Source organism: Lutra lutra, chromosome 3 (genome assembly GCF_902655055.1).
Source record: "Lutra lutra chromosome 3, mLutLut1.2, whole genome shotgun sequence".
NCBI lineage: Eukaryota > Metazoa > Chordata > Mammalia > Carnivora > Mustelidae > Lutra > Lutra lutra.
The window spans coordinates 76326327-76344404 of record NC_062280.1 but is presented as its reverse complement, the minus strand read 5'-3'; the positions used below and the strand labels follow the sequence as shown (position 1 = coordinate 76344404).

Below are 18078 nucleotides of genomic sequence, written 5' to 3'. Positions count from 1 at the left end.
AGTTGGGGAGGGGCAGGCTACAGGGTGAGTTGGGAAGTGGGGCACCAACAGATGTAAATAGAGAAAATAAATAATTTTTAATTTTTTTTAAGATGTTTTCAAGATGGATCCTAATTTTATGGAGAATGAAGAGAAATACAAAGCTATTAAGAAAGGTATGTGGAATTTTATAATCTATTTTGGATAAGTAGAAGCAATTCATGTAGATATGTAATACTGGTAGGAAAGCTTAAATCACTGACCTAATGAAATCTCTGCTATTATGATGCCATTCTCTTCCCTGTTTTTCCATTCATTATTTTTCTTTTCATTATTGTTTCTCGTTTGTGGTATTACTTCATTCTCAGTTGTTTACCTCATTGTCCCTGTCCTCTTTCCCTCTATTTAAATTGTACAACGCTTAAGTCTCATTCCTTTTAAGAAATGTCTATATTGGGGTGCCTGCGTGGCTGGCTCGATTGAGCTTCTGACTCAGTTTTGGCTCAGGTCATGATCTCAGGGTCCTGAGATTGAGCCCTGTGGCAGACTCCGTGTTCAGCGGGGAGTCTGGTTGAGATTTTCTCGCTCTCCTGCCCCTCTATCTGTGCATGCTCTCGCGCTCTCTCTTTCTAAGATAGATAAATAAAATAAATGAATGAATAAATCTAAAATATATAAATAGATCTTTAAAAAAAAAAGAAATGTTCATATATTACTAGTAGCCCTTATTTGAACTTCACGACCACTTAAGAATTGGTGCTTAAATTGATGTCCGATATAATATTCAACTAGATGCTATACTTTTATTATAAAGTGCTATACTTCATTATTTCTTGAGAGCAGATTGATGTCCTGATAAAATCAGTCATAATTCCAGATAGGCTATCAGTGCTCAATAAATTAGTGAATTGATTATTATTATCATTTGTACATCATCAGTATATTACAAGCACTAACTTTGGACAGATTTTGGTTTGTATTTTGTCTGTGCCATTACTAGATAAGTGACCTGGTACAAATTATTTGTTTGATATAAAGTTACTTGTTTGTTTAAGGATAAATAAAATATAGTGTTTTGTATTATCATAGAGCAAGGATTTAGGCAATGCTTTTTTTATTTTTGGACATTTGTATTTCCCTTGAGTTGTGATTTTTTTTTTTATGTGAGAAGTACTTACTGTTCTGAAAGCTCAGGAAGACAGTAGGAGGCCTAGGGCTCTGTCATTTCCTGCATTCTGGCTTTAGTCCAGACTTGGAAGTAAAATGAAGTAGAAAGTAAGGTGTAAGCAGCTTTCCATTTCTATACATTATTCTAAAAATCTGGTACAATAAGTAGATTGCTCTCCTTAGGTGCCAATTTCCTAGGGGCATTTCACTGCATTAGCCAGATTCCTTTTGCTATTACAATTTAGTTTCTAAACATGGAGAATTCCTTAGACCCATTTTGCCTTCTTATGAACTTCTTTTTCTACAGTATCACTCAAAGATTCTAAATGGTTTATGGAATTTTTATCATATCTAGTAGGATTTTTTTTTTTTTAACTTGGAAATTCCATATCCATTTGTTTAGGATATCTGTGGTTGAGCAATGCCAGGAAAGTAGTACTTTTCTTTATTGTAGCACTTAAACTCTTTGAACTTAAGATCCCTTTATACTCTTGAAAATTATTTAGGACCCCAAAGAGCTTTTGTTTGTGTGGGTTACATCTGTCGACACTTACTTTATTAGAAATTAAAACTGAGAATATTAAAATCATTTCAAAGTAAGAGTAATAAACAGTGTTATACATTACATACTTTTAAGAAAATAACTACTCGATGAAACAAATTTAAGAAAAATGCCATGTTTTATATATTTTATACAGTTTAATGTCTGACTTAATAGGAAATGGATTTTCATATTGTTGGTGATTTCAATCTCTTGCAATAGGTTGTTTTTATTGAAGTATATGAAGAAAATTGAGCTTCATAGATAATATGTATTTGGAAAAGAGAGAAGCATTTTAATAACCTTTCCAGATAGTGTGTATATTCTTCCTTAATACTGTGCCAGTATTTAAAAGCTAATTGTTTCTTCAAGATTAATTGCAGTGTGAAACCTGAAACAATATTCATGAATTTTCATACTCTATTACCTTAAAATCCATTGGCCTGTCACTTTGAGTGGATCTTTTACCCATGTATGATTTTGCAGCATGTTCCATTGGTCATTTAGAAAATACCCATTCATCAGTTATGCATATCTTCTAAGTGTTAATGTGTTAACATTATCAAAATTAAATTAACACATTAACACAGTATCAAGAAATCACATTTATTAGTATTCCCACCTACCTCATCAGAGAAGTCTAAGTATTGGGAAACTATCAAGCTCACAGGAATGGATCCAAGTTCTCCAAAATTCTAATTTTCTCTTGAGAACTCCTATTTTGTAATGGTAGTAAGTACTGTTAATTATTTTCCTTGAAGTGACAATCTCACTTTGTTTATATTTGAGAAAATGTCTGCCAAATGCCTAACAATTCTAGTTTGCCAGCCATTCTTTCAAGTAAAAATGGAAAACTTCACTAATTGACCTTACAAGTCAAAGAGTCACACAAGTGCTTTTCTTTGAGGAAACCATCACCATTGTGCATCTGTCTTTAACAGAAAGGCTGTGTATGAATTCATGTTTTGCTACTCTGGTTATTTGTGTTTACCCTTCAGAACTGAGCTTCAGTGAAATTAGTGGTTTTCTACTTCCTCCTCGAGGGCATCCTCAGGTCACACTGGCTCTTTTCCCGCCTCCAACAGCATGGCAGTAAAGAGCACAGTGACGGCTGGTGCAGTCTGGTGCCTTGATTTGTGCTCAGATTGCAGCAGTTTCAACTCCCATTGCTTTCAGACCCTTGTAGATGGCAGCACAGAGAAAAGGCAGATAATGTCTGGGTGTTGTTAGGAAAATAGTTGTGACCTCACAGACCACCTGACAGGTCTAACCAATCCCCCAGGGACTCACAGACCATACCTTGAAAGTGCTGCTTCATTCAGTTAGTGAAACCCAGTTGTCATTGACTAAGTGATTTCAGTAAGTAGATTCTTAAGTGGAGAGATGAGAGGATGATGTAAATGACTAGACAATTCATTTGACCTTCATTCTTTCATAAAATGTTCTTCTAGAACTGGCATAAAAAAATGGCCACAGCAGGAAGTGGGCTCAGCTTTAGTAATTAGCACCTTAGCGTGACCCAGGTGCATTTGTGTTTTAGGTTTTACAGCATTTGGGAAGACAGCAGGAGTGCCTGTCTTCCTACTATTGAATACTAAATAGTTTCCTCTTTTGTCTGAGCCACATTATGTAATAGGAAACTAGACACTTCAGATTATTTCTTGAGGTCACATTTGGTAGAGATATTCCTGGGATTTGTGTGTCAGCTAAGGGCTGACTGACAGCTCTTTGTTTCAATAAAATGATTTATTTTTCATGGTATGATGTTTTCTGATAGCATTAAATATTATATGTGGCTGCTGATTTATAATGCTCAGTTAAATATAAGAAATTAGAATTTCCCTAAAAGTAAGTTTACCCTAAAACTTTATCTTAGAAACTCCGATTTTAAAAGAAATACAGAAGTGAAGTGTTAGCCGGGTTTGTAAAATCTTTATCAGATCAACAGAGTACACACCATTCGGCAAAATATAACTTTAGTTTTTTTCATTTGTTAATTATTAATGTGATGACTAGCCTTAGGTAGTTTCTTATTTACATCACTGTTTTCATCCAGTTCTAGACGTAAGCTGGATTTTAAGAAGTGATTTTTCCAGTGAAGTGCTCATCTTACCAATTTTTTTTTAAGGCTTTTAGACTTCTGTTTCTGATATGGACAGTTGTAAGATTAACTATAATATTCTATTTAATAGGTACACATTAGAATAAAAATCTCATTACTGTTTAAAGTAAACACTAAATTATGCAATTATTTTTTCTCCCTTCTTTGTCTTTCATAGCCTCAATTCTTGTTTTCTATATCTACTTTAGCTTTGTATAATAGACTGTCTCCTTTCTGATGCTGAACTAATAATATTTTGACTCCAAGGTACTAGTTTCCAATCTTGTTTTTCCGGTGCTCTTGCTCTTTTGGAAAACTTCATCTACTTTTTTTTGTTCTTGTTCTTCTCTTCCTGCCCTTATTTTATGACCATTTTCTGCTTGGCAGAAGAATGATACAGATGGTTCTCTGACCACCTAAACAATAACACAGGCCCATGTGCTCACTTTGTTGGGTGATAAACTGTAGCCACTGTGGATTTTGGTGAACTGAGAATTATCTTCTCAGAATGAGATTCACGTGTATCACTTGCTCATTAATATTTTCCCATACTTTGTTCTGATAGAAATTCTTGATGAGGGAGATAGTGACTCAAACACAGACCAAGATGCTGGAAGTAGTGAAGAGGAAGAGGAAGAAGAGGATGAAGAGGGAGAAGAAGATGAAGAAGGTAAAAGTATAGCTCATTCAAGTAATCTTGTAAAATACTCTGAAATTAAATTAATTCTAAAGCAGTCCTCTAAAATAGTGGTTCCCAATCTCTGGAGGGCTGGGGGGCTGCTCCTGGCCTCTAGTAGGTGAAGGCTAGGGATGCTGTTCAACATCCTACAAATCACAAGACTGCCCTCACCACAACAGAGTGTTCTTTAGCCCAGAATGTCTGTATTGCTCAGGTTGAAAAACCCTGCTCTAAAAGTATTAAACAAGGAAATCATTTTGTAATATCAGCATAATTTTAAGTTGACATTTTATGCCTTTGAGTATAAACTGTGAAAAAGATGCATTCGTGTTGAGTGCATGTGATTCTATAGCCCAGACGTGAATGTGACTGATGAAAGTGGCCAGGTATTTATTTGCTGTTCATTTTGGCAGATAGAATGGGGAGGCCAAAAGCTGTGTCTGCACGAAGCAGGCATGATGTTCTTCTTCAGCTTCGATTGCTTTATTTCACAGAAAAATAAGCTCAGAACTTTATTTTGGTTAAGTCTTAGTTAAAACATCAGAACATACATAAGACTGGCCATTATTTACTTAAATTGCGTATTTGAAAATATTAAAAGTATGTCTTTCCCTTTTAGGACAAAACATATTTTAGTTCTGTCCTAAAATGTAATTATTCTTCTACAACATATTTTATAAAAATAAATTCAGTTTTTTTCTGGTGTCTTTCTTACATAAAACATTTCCTGTGTACTATATTTAGCTTCAGAATTTCTTTACGTGAAAATACTGTTCAAATAAGAAATACTAAATATAGAAGTTGTCATGCATTAGATAAGAGAAAATTTTGACAAATACACATATTTATATTGGACCCATCTAGTCTGTCACGATGATCCAGTTTTTTCTGAGACTAAATTTCTAACCATAATTTACAGTTCTTCCAAATTATCAAGCTACTGTTTATAATTCTGGAAATAATATTTTGCCAAACAACAGCATGAGTGCTACCTTTTATGTCTAAATGAGCAAACGACACAGAAACAAAAATAATATTTCTGGCTTGATTTTGGACTTCTTTGAACTGACAAAAGTTATTAAAATATTTTAAGATACAGCAGAAGACTAGAAATGGCTACTTTGAGCTCACAAAAACTATTTTACACTGTAGAAAATTGCATTACTGTTACTCATAGATTCTAAATACTTATGAAAAATTAGGGGTGCCTCGGTGGCTCAGTGGGTTAAGTGGGTTAAGCCTCTGCCTTCAGCTCAGGTCATGATCCCAGGATCCTGGGATCGAGCCCCGCATCGGACTCTGCTCAGCAGGGAGCCTGCTTCCCCCTCTCTCTCTGCCTGCCTCTCTGCCTACTTGTGATCTCTCTCTGTGTGTCAAATAAATAAATAAAATCTTTAAAAATAAATAAAGTCTTTATTAAAAAAAAAAAGGAAAGAAAGATTATTATCTGGAGATACATTTTTCAGTCCTTCACATTTATTTTTGTAGTTTCATAATTTTGTTATGTTTAATTTCTTTCAGGACAGAAAGTGACTATTCATGACAAAACAGAAATTAATCTAGTCTCATTTCGTCGTACAATTTATCTTGCCATTCAGTCAAGGTAAGATACTGTAGCTCAGTTGATCTTTATTTTTGAAAGAGGATGGACAAGAAGATGGGATTTTTTACAATCTGATGACAGAAAACTAGATGGCACTTTAGGGATTCTCAGACTACCTGCCCAACTTCATAGATCCCTGCTGTTGATTCTTTGTTTCAAGAGAAAATTACCTTTATTTGTTTGGAAGGTCTAATTGTGTCACAGAATTTAACTTTTTTTCTTTTTTTTTAAACTGTGTCCTTCCTTATAGTTAAATATCACTAATAAAAACCTGAAGACAGCTTGGTGTTACAGAGCTGGCACAGTATGTAATTGTAGTGGAAATTTATTATTTTTTTTATTTGGTTTCTAATTCTGATTCTAAGCAGAGAAACACTGTTATGATAACTTTTGGACACTGATTTTTGTGTGTGTGCAGATGGAAATGAATATATATGGAAATAGGAATTAGGAAGGTTTTGAGGACCCTTTGAAGTAATGTTAAGTAAGAACTACTGTGATGTCATGTAAATATCTTATTCCCTTTGAAGGCTATGAGTTTGGTTTGGAAGAGAAATAAATGAAATATTAAATGCTTAGTACATCTGTTATTTTTTATGCAAATCAGCCTATTGATTTAATGGCACAGTGTTTACATTTTGCACCGGAGGAGGAATGTTTTCTCAGTTTTGTTTTCTTACTAGGTTTTGTATATTTCCATTTAGTATGATGTAATAGCAAAAATGATTCATACGTAGGAGTCATCCTGTTTTTATTCTGTCTGAAAACTTTTTGGCTTAGATTCATCTTCAGAAAGAGAAATGTTACAAAGCAAAACATTGGCTAGAAATACTTTTGGTTTATCCTTACCTATTTCTTTGCCTTTTGCATGGAAGAAAAATCCATTAACTATGTTTTCATACAAACTTAAAGTGGAAAATGAGAATTTTTTGTCATAGGTAAAAATTCTTACAGTTTGACCTTTCATTTATCCATTTTTAGAAATTCAACAGTAATCTGTTGTAAATAGCAGATTCACTGTTTTAATATTGGTGTTCACATTAACTTTGAAGAGTTACAGTAGAGCTGTTTGGATAATTACTTAAAGGAAACTGTTTTTTTTTTAGTTTACCAAACCTTAATAGTCCTTGAACCACAGAAAATATTTTAAAAATGAAAGCATTAGACAGGTGACAGTCGGAATTACGAGTGGTATCAACTCTAGTAATGGCAATACCATTTCATGTGTCGGTATTTGTTAAGCGTTTTGAGCCCCTAAATGTCTGGTAAAAATAACATATATATGACAAAGTTTACTATACTTAAAATCTCATACGTATTTTAGAAAGAACCACAAAGACTTTGGTAGACCAGACGTTTAAAGGACGTGGTCGAGGGATTCATGTAATGGGATCCTGAATCATAAAGTTACTAAACAAATATCAATCTAGACTAAGAAGTGCTATTATTGGTCGTTAAAACAGCTGAAGTGATTTACTGTGTGTTTTTTTTCTTCAAAGGAACAGCCCTCAATATTAATGACTTTAGGGAGATACAGGTAGACCTTGGTGGGAATTTAAATTGATACGCTCTTTATGGAAAGCCTTTTAGTAACATGAATCAGGAGCTTAATGTTGATGCCATTTGACCATTTTTCGAAATTGACAGAGAATTATATGGAGTTGTTCAGTACAAAAAAGAAAAAGACCATCTTGTCCAATACAAATAATCAAATGTCTAGTTTATGCCACTAGTGAAAGTTAGGCTAATGGGGAATTGTTATTGGTATGGGCAAGTGTTCTGATTTAATGTGAAATGGGGCAAAAACGGCATAGATTATATAGTACTGTACCAGTAGTATTTTTTTATTAATTATTTTTATTTTTTTTATAAACATATAATCCAGTAGTATTAAGTGTTTAGATAGGTAGACAGATTCTAGAAGTGATACATTAACATATCAACCATGGTTGCCTTGAGAAGAGATTGGTTTTTTTGTGTCTGTGTTTTCCAATTTTTTTAGTATTTTTCAAAAGTCTTATGTGTAAACCAGTCTCTACCAAATATAATATAAATCAAGAATGAAATATAATCATCTAGTCAGATGGCAGTGAGGGCATTTTATACAGTTTGCTTTTGGAAATCTTGCAGACAGAACTAAGGTCTGACAACTGAACTGTGTGGTGATTTTATTTTTTTAATTTCTTTCCTTTTATATTTGTTGACTGATCTCATCAGTACTCTTAACTTCTTACTATCCTGGCTCTTTAATGACCCTCTCTCATTTACATAAAACATAAAATGTTACAGTTGGTTTTGTTATTGAAAAGTAAACATTCCTGTTTGTTCTTGTTTTCAAATGTTGCTCCACTCTGATTTTTCATTATTGAAGCTCTAGCATCAGAGGGAGGTGGGTCTATCATTTTCCCACCAAAGTTTCTTAGATGGAAACATCAATAAAACCATTTTGTAAACACAGCTGGAAAACTAGCATCACGTAAAATCATTTTTCTTTACTCTTCCCCTCAGTCACTTTTTATTTGTATTAAACCTGAAATTTATTTGACTTAGCAACGTACGATAACTGTAATATCAAGCAAATTTAATTCATTTAATATTTACATTTAGTACAACTTCAAAACAGTCTCGTGTAAGGTGTTACCAGATACTTCTCAAATAAAACAAGAACAAGGAAAATAGACTGTCATACAGCTAACTCACTGGTACTTATTAGATAAACAAAGTTGTAAAGTATTTTTCTTAATTAATTGACTCATTTTTCAGAAATTGCAGGGTTTCTTCCTGCATATTAATTCTGTTTTTAAATCAAAACTAGGAAAGAAAGTGTCACATCTTTCAAAATACTTTTTGGTAATATTGCTGTATTGTTGAAGTTTATCAACTACAGTTTAATATTTTAATCTTAGTGCCAGATATTGTTTAATATTACCTGTTGCAGAAGTGCTTTCTGATATATTTCTTTATTCATTTTAGGTTTTTTTTTTTTTTAAATTCCATTACATTGTACCATCCTGGGCTATTGCTCTGTTATGTTTACAGAAACTCAGTATCAGAAGCTGAGGAATTAGATGAACCATAAAACTAAATTTATAGTCATTCTATTTCAGTGACTATTTATTTTATACTGCTGATAGCAAAAGAATGAAGATTTGAACATTCTACACAAAGTACAAATACATTAGCATTATTCATGTATTGAGCTCACATTAAATTTGGTAATTCTCTTAAGTATATTGGAAATATTTTTAATGAAACTTAATGAATGTTGTATAAAAGCAAATTTTTTTCCTTGTAAGTGATTTTGATTATTTACTATTTTTATACTTAGTTTTTGAAAATGTAGAAGCACTGTGGTTGGGTATGAATCAAGATAACTTGTAAATGTGGTAATTAAGTACTAGATGTCAGGCTGGGCTCTGAAACATCTCTTCCCTCTTCCTGTCTTGGGTCAGAGATAAGTGGAAATATTTAGCAACATCATAAAAATTTGTCTACTTTCTGTCTATATATTTGCCCATTCTGGACATCTTATATAAATGGAATCATACTTTATGTGGCCTTTTATATCTGACTTTTTCACTTCACGTAAATCAGAGTTCATCCATGTTGTAGTACGTCTCAGTACTTCATTCTTTGTAGAATTAAGAGCTATGTCTTTTCTACATACAGGACACAGTACTGTGAAGTTACAGTTAAAAAGTTATTTTAAACAATTGTTGAAGTAAGATCCTTGTTTATGAAAGAGCAAGTTTTTAACCTAACTGTTGTGACCACTTTGTCTCTACAGTTTAGATTTTGAAGAATGTGCACACAAATTGCTTAAAATGGAGTTCCCTGAAAGCCAAACAGTAAGTCACAATAATATTGTTTATAAAAATGTTTAAGACAGTTAATATAGGTTTTATGAATTGAAATAATAACTCGGTATTGAATATTCATTTTTTAATGTAGATATTCTAAAATTTTTAAATAACTTAAAAATTAGTTCTGGGGTGCTTCATAAATGCTCCTCATTGCAGTGAATTAAATTGGCTGCTTAAACGGGATGTAGGAAAAGGAGGAAGTCTCTGATCCATTGAACTTTACAGAAAATTTTGAGTGGTTGCCTGTAAATCAAATGGTAGCTTAAAATACAATAGGAAATTTGTTCCTTAATGAATTGCCTACTCTATCTACTTACTGCACTAAAGCATCTTTTGTGGTAGAAATTATAATGATCACCATACATGTTGTTATTTTTTTTTTTTTTAAAGATTTTATTTATTTATTTATTTGACAGAGAGAGATCACAAGCAGGCAGAGAGGCAGGCAGAGAGAGAGGAGGAAGCAGGCTCCCTGCTGAGCAGAGAGCCCGATGCGGGCCTTGATCCCAGGACCCTGAGATCATGACCTGAGCCGAAGGCAGCGGCTTAACCCACTGAGCCACCCAGGCGCCCCATACATGTTGTTATATCACTTAAATTGGATATAGAAGACTGTCATTTTTTCATTCATTAATGCAACAAAATGTATTCAGCGTATACTACATGTCAGACTCTCTACAGGATACCAGGGATTCAATAATCCAGTACGTGTTAGCCTCCCCCGCCCCTTAGTCCATGGGACTCATAATCTTACAACTTAGTGTATACTTCACTGTTCAAAGTATCATAGAACCCTAATGCCAAAAATGATAAAGACTGGATTGAGTAGATTATCTTGGGTGTTTTTTCTAATTGCATTCTTATTTAGATTGTTCCCTGCCCATCTCCATTGAGCCAAGGCTTTGGGGGTTTTGTTTTTTACACCCTGGTTTACACATGGTAGACCCAGCAGAGATGCTAGAGTGAATATATCAACTCTAGGCTGTTTCTATTTCTAAAAGATCTTGACTATCTGAGCTGTTACCGTTAAGGTGTAAGTGCTTTGTCTTAAGGCTCTGAATATGATCTGTTACGGGGATTGGCAGACGGTGGCCCAGGCCCACTATCCATTTTTGTAAACAAAATTTTATTGGAATACAGCCATGCCCATTGATTGGTATATTGTGTATAGTTGTTTTCACCTTATGGCAACAGAATTGACTGGTTGCAACAGGCACTTTATGGCCTCTAAAGCCTGAAGTATTTACTATCTGGCCTTTGAAAAAGTTTACCAATCTTTTTCTAGATTATAAATTTCTTCTTGAAATGCCATGATACGTAATTTTGAGAAGAAATTATTCTTTTCAAATTTAAAAAGTTCTTTTTTCCCCCTCTTAAAGTTTGTTTATTAGTATATTAGTAACCGTGTACCTATTTGTACCCAGGGTGCACTTCATTGTTCACTTTTGAAAGGAAATAAATTAGTGAATTAACCTTTAAAATTATAATTGAAACTGAAATTACTATATGATCTTGTCACATTATTAGAGGAGTATAATTAAGTCATTTTAAGTTTTATTAATATTAATTCAGAGGGTAGTTGTTCTAGAACTAACCTCAACATATTTTGATAGCATTTGGAAGAATGTCTTGGTGCATCTATTTTCATTCACTCAAAAGGCTCTCCTAAAATTGCTGTAATATTTAATTAAAATGTTAAAATATTTGATTATGATAAGCCACAGGGAATAACTCTTATAATTGCATTTAGTCTAGGGAAGAAAGTAATTTGTTTTGCAAGTAGCACTGGCTATCAGCATATTACCATGTTATATTGTTTAAAATATTGTTATATTGTTTATATATATATACCATATATATATACCATATATACCATATATATACCATATATATCATATCATATATATATACCAAATATACCATGTTATATTGTTTAAAACCCGATTAACTGTTATGTTATTGTAAAATACAATGTTAGTAGAAAGAGTTGAAAATGCATTTTAATATATCAAATTAACGTAATGTGGCAGAACTCAGAAAACCTCATTTTAACTTTTTAGTACTATATTAAATTTTGACATAGTACATCTTTTCAGAACTTACTCATTAATAAGCATTTTGTTTAATTGAGGTGAGTTATGATTAATCATAAAAAAATAATCATTTAGTAATGTAATGACATCTGAAAACAACTTCAAATTGTGAATTAAGGCCTTTTAAGTAGATTGTTTTATAAGTAGATTATCAACTTCCAGAACAGCGCTATCCAATAGAACTTTTGCAATGGTGAAAATGTTTGTGTTCTACACTGTCTAGTATGGTAGCCACTGGTCACATGTGGTTTTTGAGTACTGGAAATGTGGCTAGGGAGACAAAAGAATGAAAATTTTAATTTTATATAATGGTATTTAATTAATTAGCTAGGGGCTAACATGCTAGACAGCACAGTTCTAGAGTATCTGTTCTGTGCTTCTTTAGGACCCTTTTCCTCCTTCTTGCACATGGATATATGCAGTAAATATAGATAGACCTAAGTTTTAAAAATAGTTACAGTAGGGTGCCTGGGTGGCTTAGATGGTTAAGCATCTGCCTTCCACTCAGGTCATGATCCCAGCGTCCTGGGATTGAGCCCCACATTGAGCTCCTGGCTCAGCAGGGAATCTGCTCCTCCCTCTCCCTCTACCTCTCCCCTGCTCATGCTGTCTCTCTCTATATCTCTGTCTCAAATAAATAAAAGAAAATATATTTACATATTTACTTAGGTTGCGTCTCACATTGTTAAATATGACAAAATGTCAAAATTGCTCATTAAAATACTAAGGTGAAATTAAATAGAAGTAAAAATGAACTGAAAGGGTATATATTATATTTTATATAATAAATATATTATTATATTTATATTTTCCATTTATAGAACACAAATACATTGCAGTTACTATGTTTGGAAAAAAAATAATTTTTAACTTTTGGTAAATGTTTTGTAGAAAAATATATACTTAGTCAATTCTACAGCAGTGGTCAAAGAATGAATTTAGGCCTTTTTAAATTTTGTCTCCATTGATATGTCCATGTTGTCTGAGTTTCTTTGTCTATGAAATTGATATAATCAATACATACTTCATTACAATATTTTAAAATTATAAATCATTTGTGATGATGGTATTTCTGGTCCTGGATTAACTCTTGCATTTATTAGCTCAACAGAATTTTTGCACAGGAGTTGTCAAGGCACAAAAATAGCTGATTAGACAGTGTATTACTCCGGTAGTTATGGAATGATTTGATCTATTCGTATAGATTTATCAATAGATCTATATGTGTAGCATTTATTTTGAGGCTAGAAAATCCAGCCACAGAGGTGTTTATTTCCTTTGTTCTTTTAAAAAGACCTTTTATTAACCAGAGTATCATTTAAGTTAATGTTGTAACTATGTTTATTTATGCTTCTATGAAGACTCATGTTCTACCTTTTCCATACTAATTAAATATATTCCTTAATAATTGAGTTTAAAGGTATATAACTGGATTATTAGGTGGCATATTGATCTGTATTTTTAAAGTTTTTGTGTAGGCTCTTTTTAGAATATAGTCTATTCAGTAGTCTCTTCATGGTATATCTGTTTCATATAGTAGATATTCTTGAGGTGGTTCATACTTAATATAAATTTAGAATTTTATAATCAATCTAATTAGCATGGATGACTATGGAAACTGTCAGCCAGGCTAAAGGCTTTGAAAAACTATACAGGTTTGACATAGATTGAATTTCTTAATTTTGTCCTGATAACTTAAGCTCACAAAGCTTTGGAAGTTTTGTGTATTTAAAACCTTATTTAAAATTTCAAACTGTCTCTATCATATTGATAAATTACTATACAGCATGGATTCATTGTTTTGTGAATCACTAATGCAATTTTTTTTCCAAATAGAAAGAACTCTGCAACATGATACTTGACTGTTGTGCCCAACAAAGGACATATGAGAAATTTTTTGGCTTATTAGCTGGGGTGAGTTACAGCCTCATTTTTCTTGTTGGAATTTAGTAGAATCACTAAGGGAATCCATAACATGAATATTGTGAATTAACGTGTCTGCTTTGTGGTCTTGTCTAATATAAGAGCAAGTCTTTGCTAAGAGCTTGTTGCTCTTCCTTCCCTCAGGTTTCCCATCCTCTGTAGTTTCCTCCTTTCCTATTTCATTTTGCAGTGCCTTATTAACATTGTTTATGACTCTTCCAGAACTTTTTGAAATTCTATATGCTTTGTAACAGTTTCCCAAAGAGGACAATTAAATGTTGCCTTTTCAAAATCTCAAAGCATTTTCTGATGTCAAGTACATATTCAGGCAACACAAATAGAGCATGAGCTAAAATAAGTTTTTAAATCTAAACTGTACCCACAGAGAAATATATTTGCATAGTATATAAATGTATGTGTCTATGATAAGCTACTTATATAATTTTGTTTTAGTGTATAAATCCCAGGTAAATAGGGATGATATATATTACCTTCTTTTTTAAGCATTCCATCATATAGCACAGAAAGATTGAGTGATAGGATATACAAAATATTTACTAATTTTTGATTCAGTAAATTTAGAAGGATCTAATATGCTCATAATGGTATTGAGAGTCAGTGTTTAGTGATACTGACCTTCAGTTTTTTTATTTATTAGCGATTTTGCATGCTAAAAAAAGAATACATGGAATCCTTTGAAAGTATATTCAAAGAACAATATGATACCATCCATCGCTTGGAAACAAACAAATTGAGAAATGTTGCCAAGATGTTTGCTCACCTTTTGTACACTGATTCACTTCCATGGAGTGTAAGTAGATGAACTGATATTTATTCTTCCTTCCTTATCCCATTATTCTCAAATAGGTATTAAGTATAATATAACCATAGTTTTCCTATGTAGGAAATGTACTTTAAAATGATATGTATAGCAAACTTTTATTGTAATGGCTATCTTTGAGGTTATATTCATACAACATGGGATTGAGAAGTTAGGTAAATAATGTGAGTGTAAGAAACACTACCTGTGATGATTTTAACAGCCCTTTTCAATAGTGCTTTTTAATAGTGATGGCTAATGGTCCTTTCAGGGGAAAATAGAGATTTTCCTCTTCTTTGTGTGTGCACACGTGCATATATACTCATACCCACATACATGAATAGCTTTGTGGTCCATGCATCATATAGTCAGTTCTTTAGAACAAGATAAGATATCCTTGATACACAAATGAATACTGGACTGGAATTTAAAATGCATTCGTGACACTGGAATTTATTGTACAACTGCTGTTCATCCAACAGCCATTCATTTAGTTACCAGCTCTGTGCCTAGTCACTTCAGAGAGATACTGGGCATCCAAAGTGAACTATATATGATCTCTGCTTTAAAGGAACATACCATATAAGAAATACATAAAGTAAGATATGCCCATAGTGCCAGTACAAAATACCAAGTGATAGGTTATAAGAAAAGTTGAAAGTTGAAAGAAAAGTGAAGTTGAAAGAAAGAAATTACATCCAAGAGGAAAGAAAGAAAGAAGAGGATCACACTGTACTATACCACAACCTGATGGTAGAATGAGGCAGCAAAGTGACCTTATAAACGTTAGATAGATTCTTATAATATTGTAAGTACTAAGTATGTCTAGCTGCATTAATAGGTATTTTGTAAGCTGGCCTAGGAGCCTGATTATAATAATATTTTTACTTCTTTTTTCCCCTCTGGGAATGAAAATGAAATCAAAGTTTTAAACAATCGAAGCAAACGGGTTCCTGGAACATAGAAACTGGAGGTTACTTTTAGTTTTATTTGTCCTAAAACATCTCTATTGGCTTCAGTTTTTAAGCCTCAATCTTAGTATTCAGAACAAACCATACTCTTCCTGTCTTTACCCTTATTGTATATGTACTATACAAAACTGTAGCCTAATGTGTTAAGTGGCATTTTGCCCCAAACCCCCTATATATATATATCCAGATTTTGATGAGTGAGTTTTAGGAGCTAGTAATCTTTGCTTCAGCATTATATACTTACAGCAGAATATAAAAGCACATTACTCAAGAAAGAATGAACTCTATTTCTGTAGTGTCTTAGCATTATGAAAATTAGCATAGAGAGATAGTCTTAAACTTTGCCAAAAAATAATACTTACTAGGACAAAGAAAGATACTCCCAGATAATTCTTTAGAGAGGCTTAAAGTTATAAGTGTTGGTCATTTTGTCTTATCTTTAGAACAAAATAAAATTGTCTTTTAATTTTAATTTTCAGGTTCTTGAATGTATAAAGCTAAGTGAAGAAACCACTACATCGTCCAGTAGAATTTTTGTTAAAATATTTTTCCAAGAACTGTGTGAATATATGGGTCTTCCTAAACTTAATGCAAGATTAAAGGATGAGTAAGTTTATCATTATGCACGTTTTATTCTTACTGTCCTCAGGAATTTTCCTCCATTGTAGCAACCTAAATCCACACTTGGTTGTAAAAACAAGAGTTAAGCCCCTAGGTCTTTGTTCTTCCATTAGTTACTACTCTGAATCTCATGTTCTGTGGCACAGGACAACATGCGGTTTTTTAATGTTGGATTTTAATTGCAGGAGAGTAAACACAGAATCAGTGCCTCTTTTTTTTTTTTTTTTTTTAATTTTTTTATTTTTTCAGCATAACAGTATTCATTATTTTTGCACCACACCCATTGCTCCATGCAATCTGTGCCCTCCACAATACCCACCACCTGGTGCCCCCAACCTCCCACCCCCCACCCCTTCAAAATTCCCAGATCGTTTTTCAGAGTCCATAGTCTCTCATGGTTCACCTCCCCTTCCAATTTCCCTCAACTCCCCTCTCCATCTCCCCTTGTCCTCCATGCTATTTGTTATGCTCCACAAATAAGTGAAACCATATGATAATTGACTCTCTCTGCTTGACTTATTTCACTGTACCCTGGGGATAAAAATATATGTTTATAAAGCAGTGCCTCTTTTAATTTAGTTAGAACACACAATTATTTTGCATGTTCACTGGAGTTTTCTAATGAGTATTACAGTTTTCTTTTCTTTTTTTTTTTATGATTTTATTTATTTATTTGACAGACAGAGATTGCAAGTAGGCAGAGAGAGAGGAGGAAGCAGGCTCCCTGCTGAGCAGAGAACCCGATGCGGGGCTCGATCCCAGGATTCTGGGATTATGACCTGAGCCGAAGGCAGAGGCTTTAACCCACTGAGCCATCCAGGCGCCCGCGTATTTTCATTTTTAACCCAAATTTTGAACCTTAGAAAATTAATTAATTTTTGTTATCAATGGTAATTATAAATGTATTTAGATGACTCAGTCATGTAGTTCAAATTATTACACTGAATGAGAATCTTGTTCCAGGACTATCATGTAATCCCTACACCTGCTTTCTTATTTCCAATTTATTCAGATATTACTGTTGACTTCTACTTCATTCACACTGCTGAATCATCCTTTCAGATTTCTTAGTGACTGCCTGCCAAGTCAAGTACTTTTTCTCAATCCTCCTGCCCCCGGACTTTCCGGCCTTACTAATGCAGTTGGCCACTTGCTCACTGTGGCTCCTCACTTTCTTTTCATTCTGCCTCACTCTTCATGGTCTCTACTCTTCAGCCTACCTCTCCTCTTTGCCACAGTTTCCATTCTGGCTTCAACATGCCCTCTCTGGGCTAGTCCATCGCTCCTCTTGGTTTCATAGACTAACTTACCGGTCCCTGTCTACTTCACCAGGTTTATCTCCTCTCTCTCCATAGACTTCACCAACATTGCTCAGCTTGTTCATGCTTCCTTACCTCTATTTCCAGAGCTAGAAATCCCCTCTTTTGGTCTATCCAGCAAAACTCTTAATTATTTTTCTTGTATGTCACTTTTTTCTGTGTAACAGTTTGTCCTGACCCTGCTGGTTAGTCATTCAGTGTGGCACTCAGAACAACATGTCCAAACCACCTTGTATTGTTCCTATCCCTGGAAATAATGATTGTATGCAGTCTTCATCCATGATTTCGCCCTTTTGTTGACTGTTTTTTCCCATCCCCCAGTGCTGTGCGTGCATGTGTGTGTGTATATATACAACAGAGATTTGTTTTTACTTTATTGTATACATTCACGTACTGTG

The 18078-nt window shown here is 33.5% G+C and overlaps 1 protein-coding gene across 4 annotated transcripts in view; it reads left to right on the top strand.

Annotated features, from left to right (window-relative positions):
* CWC22 (CWC22 spliceosome associated protein homolog) overlaps positions 1–18078 on the top strand; it is a 58832-nt gene that overhangs the window by 33502 nt on the left and 7252 nt on the right. For 3 of the 4 annotated variants that reach the window (XM_047722330.1, XM_047722328.1, XM_047722329.1), the window contains exons 11-17: positions 93–155; positions 4354–4458; positions 5989–6070; positions 9858–9918; positions 13863–13940; positions 14608–14760; positions 16220–16347. In XM_047722330.1, the coding sequence (XP_047578286.1) occupies positions 93–155; positions 4354–4458; positions 5989–6070; positions 9858–9918; positions 13863–13940; positions 14608–14760; positions 16220–16347 (670 nt within the window). Of the gene's footprint in view, positions 1–92; positions 156–4353; positions 4459–5988; positions 6071–9857; positions 9919–13862; positions 13941–14607; positions 14761–16219; positions 16352–18078 lie in introns of those variants that run through there. The other variant, XM_047722331.1, reaches the window with a different exon arrangement.